The sequence below is a fragment of the Carassius gibelio genome, chromosome B23 (genome assembly GCF_023724105.1).
Source record: "Carassius gibelio isolate Cgi1373 ecotype wild population from Czech Republic chromosome B23, carGib1.2-hapl.c, whole genome shotgun sequence".
NCBI classification, from domain to species: Eukaryota; Metazoa; Chordata; class Actinopteri; order Cypriniformes; family Cyprinidae; genus Carassius; species Carassius gibelio.
In genome coordinates, this window is record NC_068418.1 from 9,867,849 (window position 1) to 9,883,201 (window position 15,353).

The following is a 15,353-nucleotide window of genomic DNA, read 5'->3' on the forward strand; positions in this document are numbered from 1 at the left end:
TTATTATTACTTTTACAATAAAATACATATAATAACAATTTTTGTATTCACCAATGCTCAAATGTTTAGGGTCTGTATGATTTATTTTTTTATTATTTTTTTAAGTCTTTAGGTTCACCAAGGATGCGTTTATTTAATCAAACATACAGTCAAAACAGCAATATTATTACAGTTCAAACTGACTAATTTTTATATATTTTAAAATATAATTTTTTAAAGTTTTTTTAATTCAATAAACATTTCTTCTTATTATTGTCATTACCAATGTTGAAAATAGGTGTGCTGCTTAATGTTACAAAAATAGTTTGTAATATTATATCAGCTGAATAAAAGAATACATCTTACTGACCCAAAACTTTTGAACTGGAGTGTGGGTATCTCTCTATTTAAATAATAACTAAACAATAATTATTTATCGATATGAATATTTAATTGATTAAATATCGAAAATAATAATCAAAATAATCAATAAACAATTTTGCAGAGCTTTCTGTGGAGTTTTGCGGATGCAGATTCAATGTGGGCCTGCATAAATGTCACTTTATGGCTGTGTAAGTGCATTAGCTCTACATTTCTTTTGATTTTTGGTTATTTCGTCTATAGCATGCCACTTCTGCCCAATCTTTGGATGTGTCTTTGGTAGTTTTAGTGATATTCCACTCGTTTCTCACAAGTTTTGCAATATTAACAGAAAGTAGGAAGATTCTACAAGATTTTTCGGGATGCCTCAGCCTAGCTAGTTAACATGTCATTTTCAATGGCCATTGTTAACATGAGAGTTTATGAGGCTTGTAGCGTCAGTGTGCTGGAACGTTGTGGTATGCGTACAGAGGGCAATAAATGCTTCTAGTTTGGCCGGGGCCGCTCTCGATCCACTGTTCTCAGTTCAGTATGTTCCAGTACTGCTCCGCGGCTCGCTGGGCCTCCGGCTGGCTTCGCTGACGGCAGCATTTCATGGAGACAGTGTCCAAGGAAAACACAGCACAAGGCTTATGGTCACTAGTAAATGTCTTTTAGAAACTGTCTCATATTCTAGGCTGTCTGTGTGACTTGATCCTATTGTAAACAATGCCTTTCCCACATGCACGGGAGCTTGGGTTAGGATCATGGGGAAATAATAGCACAGTGGAACAACATCTGCAAGGGGAAACCATTCAAGATGATCCCCGAAGACTTCTGAGGGCCGTCGGCATGAAATAAAACATCTCCAATGCATGGTTGGTGACTTCACTGCACCAAGCATATTCAGATCATTGAAGTCTGTTAGAAGGCTACAGGAAAGCTCGGAGGAAAGGGATTTTGGGATTCGAGAGGGCCAAGAAATTATCAGCTCAGGGATGGATAGATAGATTTCATTAAGGATAAATAACCAATATACTGTCCTCATCCATGTCACATGCATCCTCTGGTGAGAAACGTTGGGTTTGTCATGTCAGTTTTAAAATGTACTAAGATTAAAGATTTTTATGTCACTCTATTTTCTTATAAAACTGTATTGGTTAACTTGTTTCCACTTGTAGCAACGTGTTGAGAAAGCTTCTATCACTGCCATTCACGTGTTCCACTGTTCTGTTCAAGTATAGGCTGCAACTATTTCCTTGCTCGCAATGCATGCTTCTGGAAACAAAAGCTTTCTTTTTTTTTTTTTTCTCCTCTCTGGTGCAACAGATATAATGTATGATTCATTCCCGTGCCTCTCACTATAAGACATAGTGCCAAAAAACAGAATACCAGTCACCAAATGGGAAGTGGGGACGCCACAGACGGCTGCTGCTGAGAGGTTATGGATCTTCTCAGGGAGCACAAAACACATATCTGATCCAGGACTCGTCCAAAATGGCAGGGATCTGGTCTCAAAGCAACTGTAGGCCTTCCCTGCCATTATTAACATGTGTCCTTGTGATTTGACGTTTGCAATATTGAGGGAGGAAGTGTGCTCCAACTTAGCTTTGGTTTGGCGGTTCCTCCCAATCCTGAATCTGTCTTTCTAGCACAGGGCTTGCTTTGTATTGCAGGGTGGATCGGTGCTTTTGATGTTGTCGCTTCTGAGTGAGGCTGGGAGAACCGATCGTCCGGCCGTGCATTGTTTTTGATGAAAACTAGATCTTTCAGGGTGTGATTTGTACAGGTTGCACAAGGGTTTATTGGTTTTTCAACCACATGTTTGTTCTTAAAAGAGGCCGAGAAATGGCATGCCCAAAGTATGATATTTATTGGTATGTATGTAAATAAAATATCTATAAAAAATCCATCTGCTTGCGTTCAACAGACGTATTGACTTATGTGATGCTTCTTGTTCACTCAAACCATATGTGGTTAAACAGAAATAGACATTCTATCATGACAAAACAGACCAAATCGCATGTATATAGAGTGTACTGCAATGCAACATAACTATATTATAAAAGAAAAGCTCTGGTATTGATGTTTTAAAAAGCAGTGAAAGGTTTCTATTTCTGCTGTTTAGGTTGTATGTTGTGAAGTGTGTACATTGTAAACACCGCTTCCCCAGCATATGTCCTTGGCTTAACTGAGTTTATGTGTGGTCCATCCAAAGTGTAACACAGAGAATAGTGTATATATATATATATATATAAAACATCTGTTTAGTAATATTCTGTGTGAAAAAAAAGATTGTAATGTTTTCTATATATGTAAAAAAAAATAATTCATATAAATATTTGTTTTTACTTTTTTAATAAAGTTGCACCTTATGACTGGTTGTGCGTTGGTTATTCTGCTGTAGTATATCATGATTGTTTATAATTATTAAAGAATTCGATTTTTTAAAAGGCTTTTGTTAAAGCAAAAAAGGTAATAAAAAGTGTCTTTTTATCTCACAATTCAACATTTAAACTCAGAAATGTTAGATTAAAAAGTTACCTTTGTATTTATTTATTTTCTATTTATTTATTGGCTTAATACTTAGACAAAAATTGAGAATAAAGTCAGAATGACTATAATATATATATAGATATATTAGAACTGTTAAAGTCTCTCAGTTGTGAGATATAAACTGAGAATAGTGTGGGAAAAGGTCAGAACTGTGAAATTCAGTCGCAATTACCTGTTATTTTTCTACTATGTGGTGGAAACAGGCTTCAATTGGAATCAGTAGGTAGGAGAATACATTATTAAGTCTCTGAAAATTGCTGTTAAACGATTATTTATTGCACAAATACATGCATGTCTAAAAGGTCCACAGAATGTGCATCAACATCAAATATGAAGATCTTTACTTGACATCGTTTTTTGTGAAAACTGCATATAGGGGGTGGTTTTGAAAAATATGAGGAAAGGCAGGTGAAAAACAACAACAGCAAAACTGCTCTACTTTGCTGGTCTTGGCTGGTTTCAGATGGTCTGAAACCCTTTTTAACAGCCTGATCGGACTGACAGGCCAACTTCAACCAGCAAACCAGTTTCGGCTGGTTTGAGATGGGGTTTTTTCAGCACGCTAATCTCGCGTAAATACTCATTAAAAGTATGTCTTACTCATGTTTGTATTCTTATGCGTTCGATGAGTGAGTTATTTCATGATTTGTTTTGCCGTTCAAGCTGGGAAAACAATTCTTTTTAGAAAGTGCGTCAATTTTTACCGGCTCTCACTCTCTCTCTCACTCTCTCTCTCTCTTCCTCTCTGTCTGTACCGGCCGGCAAACCATGGAGACACACCTCCTCAACTCAAGAAAAAAATAATTCCGACGTTTCCCGAGCGACCAATCAGCTGCAGATCTGCGATGGCCGCGTGCCTAAATAGAATGTTTATGTACGCCGAGAGCCAATCAGAATCAATGAGGGGCGGAGCCGAGCGAATCTCGCCTGGCTGCACGAGCAGGACAGAGTGGGCGTGGTGTCAGGCTCGGCGAGAGAGAGAAGCAAAACAATCATTTTTATCCCCTCTTACCGGCTGCTTTTAGAGTCTGTAGAGTCGTATTCCACACAATACTGTTAAATGCATCTTATCCTGCTCAGCACTAAATTCGACCGAGCGCTGGTGATTTTCCTTTAGTCACATTTGATCCAGGTTGAGAATGAGTTCCAAGCGGCTCCTCGAGCAGCCTCGAGCCGGCGACAGCACGCGTGAAGGGGGCGAGCCCGTCACTGGGAAAGCGCTCAAAACAAACGCGCTGCTCGAAGCTGCTTTAACGAACTCTGGCAAGGAGATCTCTCCAAATGGACATTATTATACCTCATCGAGAGAGAGGCACTACATTCACAAGAAAGTAAGTGATGTATGCTCGTTGAAGTTTCGCATACGCTCACCTTTTGGGGTTTTGACAGTTCGCTGCGTTTTTAAACATGTCAAAACGACCGTTGCGTTGCAAGTTGTACGATGGCAGCTCTGCCTTTCGATTAAAACTCAAGTTTGCATGGAGAAATTGTTTGTCGGGTATATGTAGTGTCATTTAATCGTTACAGTTATACTGTTATCTGCGTTAATCAAGCGAGGCGGTAACTGATTGGTAAAATGGCGACTTAACTTGAACGTTCAAAGTTTAAACGAAAACAAAAAAGCAGGGGGTTGGTACATTTAAGCGATTCTCCCCTCCCCCATGAAGTGTTTAACGCGAGTTGAAGCCGGTGTAAGGGTTTGTTTTCACAGGAACATTGTTTAATGTTTCATTTCAGGGCGAATGATGGCCTTTCGATAATATTTACAGATTAAAAACGAGTGTTTTCATGTGTAACTTACGTTGTGGTTTGGGAAAAAGGTACATTATTATGTTAACATAACATAACAGTTGGTTTATGCATCGTATATGGAGGAAGTAACCACATGCGACGTTAATTTATTTTAAAAACACGAGCGTTCACTTTAGAAGTGCGTTTAATTTGGCTGGCTGTGTAGCATGCAGTGCGGGACACGCCCCCTTCCATGATGACGCGTCGCAGAATGATGTATCTGCTCTGATGTGAGCGTGCACTTGACCGATACGAGCGGTGCAGTGAAAATTCGATGCCTGTCATGCAGCTCATGCATGATTGCAATGTTTTGGGGGCGTGAGTGCATTTTATTGAAGCACATTTAAGCTATCAGGAAGTATAACCTATGTGATTTTTTTAGGATTGCTGGTGTTTGTCTTTAATAAAAGTGCTTGTTATGAGAGGTATGCAGGTAATTTGAGTAATAACTCATCATTTAATATGGCACATCAGGAATGGGGAGGCAACTGGTAGACAGTTATATTACCAACTGATAGGATGCTTCATTAATTGAAAAAAAAAAAAAGAAATGTCAAATTTAATCTTCGCCCCTAGTTTTTGGACAAATAACAATCAGCATTGAAGTTTTGTTTCTTTTAGTCCAGGTCTGTTAGCTTTGAGCATAAATAAATAAATATATATATATATATATATATATATATATATATATATATATATATATATATATATATATATATATATATATATATATATATATATATATATATATATTTGCTTACAACAGTGGCTTATCAGAAAATGGGAATAGTGATATATTAAATTAATCATAATTCATTTTGTGATTCCAAAGGTCTCAAAATCAAAAACAGTGGGTGAGGGGTGAAATATGATTTCAGTTTACATATTTATTGTATGTTTTTTTTAGCATTTCAATTGAAATCAGAGCTAGATTATGTTGATATATTAATAATAATGTATTCATTTTAATGTTTTTGAGTCATCTTGTGGCCCCCTTGGAATTTTGCTGAGACGTCCTGCCATAGATTATCCCTGTTTTCACTTTACTTTTAGTTCAGTTTTAGTTTTTCGGTTTATATATATATATATATATATATATATATATATATATATATTTAAATTAATTTTTATTTATTAGTTTTAGTTGAAGTTAAGTTAAACAACAAAAAAGAGAGATAATTCTTTGTCAGCTATCTGAAATGAATACGTTTTTTTTAAGTAACAGAACGTTTTTTTGTTGTTTTATTTTAAGTTTTACTTGACTACAATAACCGTGGATGCACTCTCTTAAGTGCATTTAAAGTGCACAGTCTTTTCCTTTCAGGAAAATGATTGATGACTCATCTGGGACTATCCAAGGTTTTAAATGTTCTCCAGAAAGAGAATGTCCCTAATACCACTCTTACTGACTAGCAGTAGCAAATCATGATTCACATTTGGCTTTAAGAGGGGACATGCCCTTCAACATGTCCTGATCCAACTTTCTGTTTTAAGAGGTTACCATGAAGAGAAAATTATTCTTGTCAAACATAACATCCTACACACCCATCATAAATAATATTACTATGCTGTAACTAACAAACAGAAGTGAATTGATTCCTTTCCTTTGGACACGTTGTATAACTGCTAAACCTTTTGTTCTCAGTTTGCATGTGGCAGAGAGGAGGATGAGCAGAGCTCAGGTGGGGTCCTTAAACATGGCTGCCCTGCTCATCGCTTGATCCTGAATGGCTTTAGGCTACAAGACCAAACCCACATGGAGGCTCTGAGCCCAGTGAGAGGGCCTGGGGAGCCAGGATATCACCTGCCATCTCCCGAGACACCGCACCTGCACACGTCCTCCATCATCCCCGTCCCACATGACAGGTCAGTTCTGATAGTTGTCACTATAGAGAGCACTGTGCAGATGACACCGTTTGGGTGATATAGTAGTTGTATTAATGCATATATAGCATTCAGTGTGTGTTGTATGCCAATACAATACTAGTCAAAAGTTTGGGCTCTTTTACTTTTACACTTAGTTTGTTTTTCATTAACTTTTAAACAGTTTAATCTATAGTTTTTTTTTTCTTAAACTCATTCCCAGACTGAACCTTGTTGAAGTAAGTAAATAACTTAGAATTTTTTGGTCACTTCATACTTTCAACATTTTTTATTTGTGCTTTTTAGTAGTTATGTATTGTTTCAAAAAGTGGACAGTTGCGGCATTTGGATTCTTGAAGTAAAAACTCATTTCATCTTCTCCATAGGGAAACCTAATTTTTAGCAATAAGTCATATGAGACAGACCTACTGTGAGGTCCACAGTTGTTAATTGATGGTATATGCTTTTGTTGAACCCATTCATTTGCATTATTTGTGTTTAACAGCTGAATTTGTGGGGGAAAACTACATTACCCATGATGCTGTACAGAAACTCCACCAATCAGAGAGTCTTGATGAGAAGATTGTGCCAAAAAAGCTATGTTGTCAATGCACTTAAATATTAGTAAGCATTAGCATTAGTAAGCAATAAACTTAAAATATATTTTCTATACGTAAAATCAACAACCTTTAAAGAGCCACACAGATGGGAAATCAAAAATTACCTGTATTACAGTGTATGATGTAGCTGTCCATCAGTGTAAACAATGTGCAAAGTAATTAAACCAAAAAGTACACGATTTATAAAGTTATTGGCTTCTAAAGTAAGGAGTCGACTCTGAATCACTGAAACGAGTCGTTATAGATTTCAAATCTTTTGCCCATCTCTATGTACGTCACTAGGAGCACTTTGCATAATAATCTCCGCCTACCGTGTTGGGAGAAACAAAACTCTGACCTGCCCCCCCCCCCCCCCCCCCACACACACACACAGACGCTCTGGTTGGTGTGAGAGCATCATGTCGAGGAGACAGTGTGTTTTTAATTGTAAAGGCAAGTTTGTTTTATTTTCACTGCCAAAGAATGAAGATCAGAAGAACCAATGGCTAAAATTCATTTTTACCACAATACCAGAACAGTACAACAAATCTCTTTTGTTGTGTTCACAACATTTCACGGATGACTGCTTTCCAATCTCGGTGAGTACAAGGCGGGATTTTCAAAGCGTTTGGCCATAAAAGAGGGTTCATTACCAACTTTATTTAGACCAACAAGCATCTTCGAATCACAACGCGAAGTATGATCATGAAGTTATGTGTTTGTTTTCTCCCGAGCGTCTTATCAGTATGTGTGCTGTCTGCAGCCTGTCTGCGCTGATCTTCATTTACAGACACGTCATTAACCCTTTCGAGTCGATTAACGCATATATGCGTTTTGAGTCATTTTCACCTGATAACCCCGAAAAGAACTTAAATTACACTCTCAGTTTTAATCGTACAGATAAGAGCAATACATCAATCGAATCTGTAAAGGGTCTAGTTTTTTTTGGATACAGACATAATAACAAAAAACCTTTGTGCACTTATAAAATAAAGATAACAAACAAGGTGCGCTGTCTACAGTCTTTGTCTCCGCTGATCGTCATGTACAAACATTTCATTAAAATGAACTGTAACTCCGTGAATACTCAACGAAGAGACATGAGAGAGATATCTATAGAAAGCCTGGAATGTCTACTTTTAAACTAAACAAGTGCTGCCGAAAACAAATATTCTGAGATAAAGTAATCCATATGAAAACAACGCAATGTCTGTTTTTCATATCTCCGCTCATTATATCTAATGTGACCACGCCCCCGCGCTTAACGCGCTATTCAGATTCAAACTGAAGCGCGCGGCTTGAATACGCCCACACAGAAGAAAAAGCAGCCAGACTATTCTTCAAGTTTTTATTTTATTTTACTGTTTGCTTCGCGATGAGAGGACTAAGACATAATTCACCCCAAAAAGATGTGATGTGGTTGAGGATTTGAGAAATGGATTTCCTCAGAAAAAAGAATGAAGCACTTTATTCAGCAGAGATCATAAACATGAGTAAGTCTCTTTTTATTTATTTGTACTAGTTTTCACATAACGTGTAAACATTTTACTAGTTAGACTTTTTCCAAATACTTTTTCCAAACTATAATTCCTGACTAAATGTATAATCAAGTGAAACATTATGAAGTTTCAATAACAATATACAATACTATACCATTCAAAAGCTTGATGTATATAATATAAATGTGACAAATAGAGATAACTCTAACAAATGTAAAAACAATGCAGTTCTTTCGATTTATTCCCCCTAAAAAAACCTGAAAATATTATCAGCTCTTTTCAACATTAATAATAATAATAATAATAATAATAATAATGATGATGATAATAAATGGGGTTTATTTGGTAGAAAATAAGATTGTTAAAACGATTTCTGAAGGATTGTGTGACTAGAGAAAGGATGCCAAAAAATTTTAAAGTCAGCTTTGATTGTCCCTAATAAACTGTTTAACTGCTCCCCCAAGTGGATATTAAATTATGTTGTGGGATAATTAAATATATTCTTAATAAACTACAAACATAAAATTATATACTTTTATTTTGTTCTCACATTCTTTCTTGTAAGTCCTCCCTCAGAGTGGCACAGTTGAATGAGAGGCTCATTATGCAGCTCATTATGCAGACCTTTGTCTTCTCAGGTGTAAATCACAATGATATTCATGATAGTTGACGCCTACTCGCATATGACTTTTACCAACAAAAAGTGTTTTAGAAAATTTAAATCAATATATTGTTTTCTGTGAGTGAGTAAACAAGATGATTTTCACATCATTCAGAAAGAAAAATTCTAGGCTACAAGCTCCAGTTCTCAACTTTTCCGGCAACCAATTTTATGTATGTGTTTTATTGCCTTATTCAAGTGATTTAACATTTTTAGTTTTTCACTAACCATGCATAACATTTTTTTTCTCAAAAATACAATCATGTACATGCATGCATTTCACATATTATTATAGCCCAGTTTGTGCTGATTACAGTGATATTAGACTTTACCCATTTAGATATTTATAAGAAACTGAAAAAAACACAAATGTCAGGGCATGACAAAACTTCTCAAGGCCCCAAAAATACCCTTAGACTCCAGAGGGTTAAAATGAAGTGTAACAAGTGCTGCTAACAGATATTCTGTGATTAATTAATCCATATGAAAACAACGCGATGTCTGGATTCAGATTCAAACTGAAGCGCGCGGCTTGAATACACACACACAGAAGAAAAAGCAGCGAGACTGTTCAAGTTTTTTATTTTACTGTTTGCTTCGCGATAAGAGGAATAAGACATAATTCACCCCAAAAAGATGCTAACGCATTGTTTACCATGAAGTTGTGTGCGGAACAACCAATCAAACCTGACTATGTTAGTTGACCAATCAGAACACAGTATGCTACCGAAAGGTGGGGTTTAAGGAAACTTAATCTTTTGAACAGCTTCGCGCGAACCGAATTGCGAATTGAGGTAATTTTAAAATGATATTTTGACAAAATGACAATGTTTTTTAACCTTGGATGGAATTAAACCGATTTTACAGGATTTATAAACAGTGATAGGAAGCTTAGAATTTTCATCTTACTGGCTCTTTAAATTAATAGTTTTATATTTGTCCATCATTCTTAAATTGATTGTTATTTGCAATGCTTCATGGGATTGTAGTTCTTTCCCTCACTAAGCCGTTAAGTACACAGTCTTGTATCTTTTTCAAATGTATTTTTGTTTCAGATGAAAGTTTGAAATGTTGTGTTTTACCTTTAGTTTATGGTAACACTTTAACAAAGACTGAAAAAGTGGGCAGACACCACTGCATTAATGAGTAGGTGTGTCCAAACTTTTGAATGGCAGTAAAGATTGTTATAGTTATTCACATGCTGTAGAGTAAGTTAAGATATGTTAAATTCATGCAAACCAGGCCTGAGGGAAACATTAGAGACGTGTTACGTGAGTCATAGATCTCACTTGTACTCTTATTGATTTGATTGTCAAGTTGCTTTCTAGGTTTAATGGCTCAGTCTGTTTAAAAGTGAAATGAAGTGTTGCTTGATCAGACATGTTTTAATCTGTCATTCCACTCACTTGCATTCAAGCCTTTACGGTGAACTTCATTAACTTAAGCTCTCAAATCATTCTTAAGACAAACGTTGCATTGAGTGTCTTGTAGCCAGTGGCTTTTACTGTCTACATGACCCTCAGCGTACCAGAGGCTGATTGTAATGTAATGGCACAGGATGGCGTGAAGGAGACAGACGGGCCTCTTGGTCAGTGTTCAGTCAGTGTTTATGCAGTCTTCATTTTTGGCGTGTTTAGGAGGAATGTCTGATCAAATCTAACAATCTGTCAAAGTTTCTGTCATTTTCACTGTTTAGCTGCCTTTTCTTTTCCGTTTTTTGTCTTTCATACTCTCATTCACATCTTTCTCTTAAATCATATTCATCACAAATACATCTAATAACACTGTCATCATTTACTCTTGCTAAGAGAATCAAGCAAACGACTCAAAATTGTGTTCAAAAGAAAGTCAAACAGGATTTCTGGGTGAATTATGGCGTTCAAGGACACATTACCAATCCAGACTAGGTTGATTATTAAAGGGGACTGAAGCTTGGGGCCAAAAGGTGTTTAAGAGATATGTAATCTGGTTTTGTATGTGCATAAACCACCATCAGCATTGATAAGTAGGTCAGTTTGAATTGATGTGGGTGCGTGGGATGCTTTTGTGAATTGACTATGTACTGTATGTGTGTGTGTTTAACTAAATATGCTGATATAGCAAGTTCAAGCAAATTACTTTTATTTTATATTTACAATAAGGCTTTTATAATGCTCACTGAATTTATTACTTAGTACTTAGTACATGTTCATAGTCTTTTCTGAGCAAGTTTCCTGAACACTCCCCCTGCCTGCCATTGGTTAGCTAAACAGATAGCCCCGCCCCAAACTTACACCATTGGTTGAGCTGTTGCTGTGTCAGACTTGACAAGATAGTTAAACAAACAGAGCAATGTTTTGATAGCACCACAAACCCTGCATATTAAACTAGAATAGAAGTACCTATAAAAAAAAGTTACTTGTGAGCTTTAATTTACATTTTTTATTTGTAAAAATTCGTTTTATTGTGCCACTTATTATTCTGTCAATAGAAAGTATTGCAGCAATAACTGTGATGCTACAGTTGTGGCTTGGTGTTTCTACATCATCAATGTGGCCTAGATTTTAATTTTAAATGATACCTGGATCTCATACTCCCTAAGGGTTTGTAAATGTATGCAAAACTCTCAGATACGCAGGCAAATGGCTTGTCCCTTCACTGCAGTGTTACAGTGAGAAAAGCTGATGTTTGTCAGATAAATCCAATACAAGCTCTACCTGTCATATTTTATGACCACTTCATAACTCATATTCACCTGCGGTACTCTTTTTTTCCTGCTATACATCTGTCACATTTGCCGTCTTTTATGCGTGTTTATATGTGCTTGGCAAGTATCTCAAGGTTTTATGGTCAAAAAAAGAAATGACTGTACTTATCAGTAACAATTATTATATGTATAATAATATGAAATGTTCAATTAATTGTCTACAATGGTTTTAATTTAGCAAACAACAAAGTATAATAATTAAAACAAAAAGAGGAGAAAGTGCCACTTATCTATCAAAATCAGGCATTAATAAGAATAATAATATAAAGACTTTTGATTATGAAATTATCCAAAACACTACAGCAAAGCAGAATCATTAATTAAATATAATATATTGGTTTTGGAGCCAGCTCTTTCATTTTATATGAGGATCTTGTCATTGAATTCATTGCCTTTTTGGCCATTGAAATAAATCTCTATTAGCTACACCCAGTTGTAAATTGTTATAGGCTCTGTTGTATTGTACACAGAGTGCAGTCACTATGCATTGAAGTCATGCTAAGTTATTTTTTTTTAGAGTGCAGGAACTGCAACACCTTTTTTGCAAATGTGACGCCATTCAGACTAACACTGGAAGAATTAGACGCAGTTGACATTTAGTCCTGCCTTAAGATTCTCAGTCAGACAGGTAAACTTGCAATTGAAATGAATGAGAGAAACTATGTCTTATTGATTCACACATGACCGTATGTGGTGCGCACTAAGTAAATCCTTCAATAATTTAGTGTGTTTGCACTCACATGTGTTCAGGAGATAAGGACTGATCATACACTTCTTGAGTAGCTCTACACACATTAGTCTTTCATTGACATGTCCAGGCTTGCCTGACAAATCAGTAAAAAGTCACTGCTATACACTGTGGCTGATAGGTCACACTGGCAGCAAGTTTATGCTTGAATCTATTCATCTCTTATCAGCGTTCATCTAAAGTAAAGTGAGAGACAAAAGCCAAGGTGGAAGGTAGAAAGTCCAGCAGGTTGAAGCCCTTGCTTTTTGAGTTAGTCTTGTATCTGCTTGTGCAAGCCTTTGAGGCTACATCTACATTAATCCGGATATGTTTGAAAAAGGCGTCTTTGTTTTAAAACGCTCCCATCCACACTAGCATTTTCAACCGTTTTCCCAAAAGTGTCTCATACACACTGAAACATCAGGAAACGTTAGATTTGCTTTCTGCGCAAGCATAAAGCCTAAAAAATCTCACTGGAAATGAAACACATGGAACATACATAAAGCATTTTCATGCAGTTTTTCTGACAGGATTATTTTAACAAGTCCAGTCATGTGGTCATCCTTATTAGTGATTGTCCAATATATGGCCAATGCCAATTTATTCAAAATGACCTTTTTCAAATACCGGCATCGGTCGATAAGTTTTTCTGCTTGGCCAATGTGTTGAGGTGAGACTTTTATTTTGACGCCTATCGGCCCCATGTTTCCAAGATATCAGCATTTGCGACGGCTGTCAAAAAAACAACATCAGAGGAAGGAAGACAGAAAAATGCTGTAGGGCCGCAAAATGATTAATCGCGATTAATTACATTCAAAATAAAAGTTTGTGTTTACACACTTACACATTACAGTATGGGTATATTTATTATGCATATATAAATACACACATATATGTAGATATTTTAAGAAATATATTTATACTTGTATATAATTTATATAAATATAAATGTTTTATCTAAAAACATATTTTCCTTAATATATACATGTATGTGTATGTATTTATATATACATAATAATATACACCGTACACAAACACATATAGTATGTAAACAAACTTTTATTTTGTATTCAATTAATCATGATTAATCATTTGCAGCCCTAAAATGTTGAAAGATGCCGAATTACTGTATCCTATGAGACATTTTTTCTTTGACTAATTGTTGGATTGGACAAAATTACCCGAAATGGGATAAAAAAGATGCAAAATTAACTACATTTCTATATCTGAGGTGATAGGTTGGATGGATGCATCTGACGAAGCATATACATTTTTTCACATGCTATTTTTATATACTACCCTTCAAAAGTAAAAGTCTGTAAGATTTCTACCTTTATTAATCAAAGGTGCATTAAATTGATCAAAAGACAAAAGTGACAATAAGGAGATTTGTAATGTTATTTCAAATAAATGTAGTTCTTTAAAACTTTCAGTTCATCAAAGAATGCTGAACTAAAACAAATTATACTCTATTATACACTGTTTCAAGTATACTTGGACTGAATACTGTAGACTAATGTCTGTAAAAGAGTGCAATTGAGAGTTGTGTTTTTATGTGAGTAATGATGATTACTTTCTTTATAATTAATCACACTAATAGCCACGTTAAACTGATTTGCGGTGTGTTTACAGAAGAGGTTACCGCATCTGTAGTTCCAGCTGACTGACTTCGTCACACTGAAACCTCTCCGTGGGTCATGACCTCTGCTCTCAGAATCTATGGGGTCAAAGGAACCCTCATATAAGAGCCACTGGAATGACTCATGTGTTCACGTCAACAAGCACGTAGCTCACGTCTGGCCAGCCAGCAAGCTATTAAAATCTGAAGGGTGAGTGGGAGGCATTCCTTCGTCATCTATAACTCAGCTACAGCGTTCCTTTGGCTTGCCCAAGCTCACAAAGCCTAGGGTGAAACTGTGACCGCTTGAGAACGACAGACACCCTTGTGCCTCGACTTGATAGATTTGCTGTAATTATCATCTGTTATGACTCATTGTGTTGATATTATCAGAAGCCACAACATATAATAGTGTGAACGGCGCACTCATCATGACTCGCGTTACGTAGCAGAGGATGAGTGTCTATGAAACTGAAGAGAGGAACCAAAACTTTCAGATGATATTTGAGGGGACGCGCTTCAGATGCTTGCAGTTTAATTGGCTGCTTTATTCCACATACGAAAAAGAGAAACAGAAGATTGATGATTCATCGTATTTTTAGTTCTTTCCATCTGACATGAGAGGTCACTGAGAAAGTACCACATTTAGGCCTTGTTTACACCTGGGTTTGAAGCCAGTTTGAAATCAGCCTTTTTTACTTTCTTTATCCTTGTGATTCTTCATTTGTGTGACTTTTTTAAATTTTACCTTTTGTGAACTTTATTAAAAATACATATATATATATATATATATATATATATATAACGGTTCACAAAATTCATGGTTCAGTTCGATACGATACACTGATGTCACGGTTCGGTTCGGTACGTTTTAGATACAGCAAAATGTAAAAACATCTCAACTTTTCAGAATGCCGCAAGCGCACCACGGGTCATGTGACAAGAACTAACCAA

The 15,353-nt window shown here is 36.1% G+C and overlaps 1 protein-coding gene across 2 annotated transcripts in view; it reads left to right on the forward strand.

Moving 5' to 3' along the window:
* The first annotated feature begins 3,829 nt into the window (after window positions 1-3,829).
* Window positions 3,830-15,353, forward strand: part of LOC128011441 (zinc finger protein 704) — a 59,107-nt gene continuing 47,583 nt past the window's right edge. The window contains exons 1-2 of one of the 2 annotated variants that reach the window (XM_052593807.1): window positions 3,830-4,226; window positions 6,332-6,552. In XM_052593807.1, the coding sequence (XP_052449767.1) occupies window positions 4,035-4,226; window positions 6,332-6,552 (413 nt within the window). In that variant the 5' untranslated portion in view covers window positions 3,830-4,034. The remainder of the gene's footprint in view (window positions 4,227-6,331; window positions 6,553-15,353) is intronic. The other variant, XM_052593806.1, reaches the window with a different exon arrangement.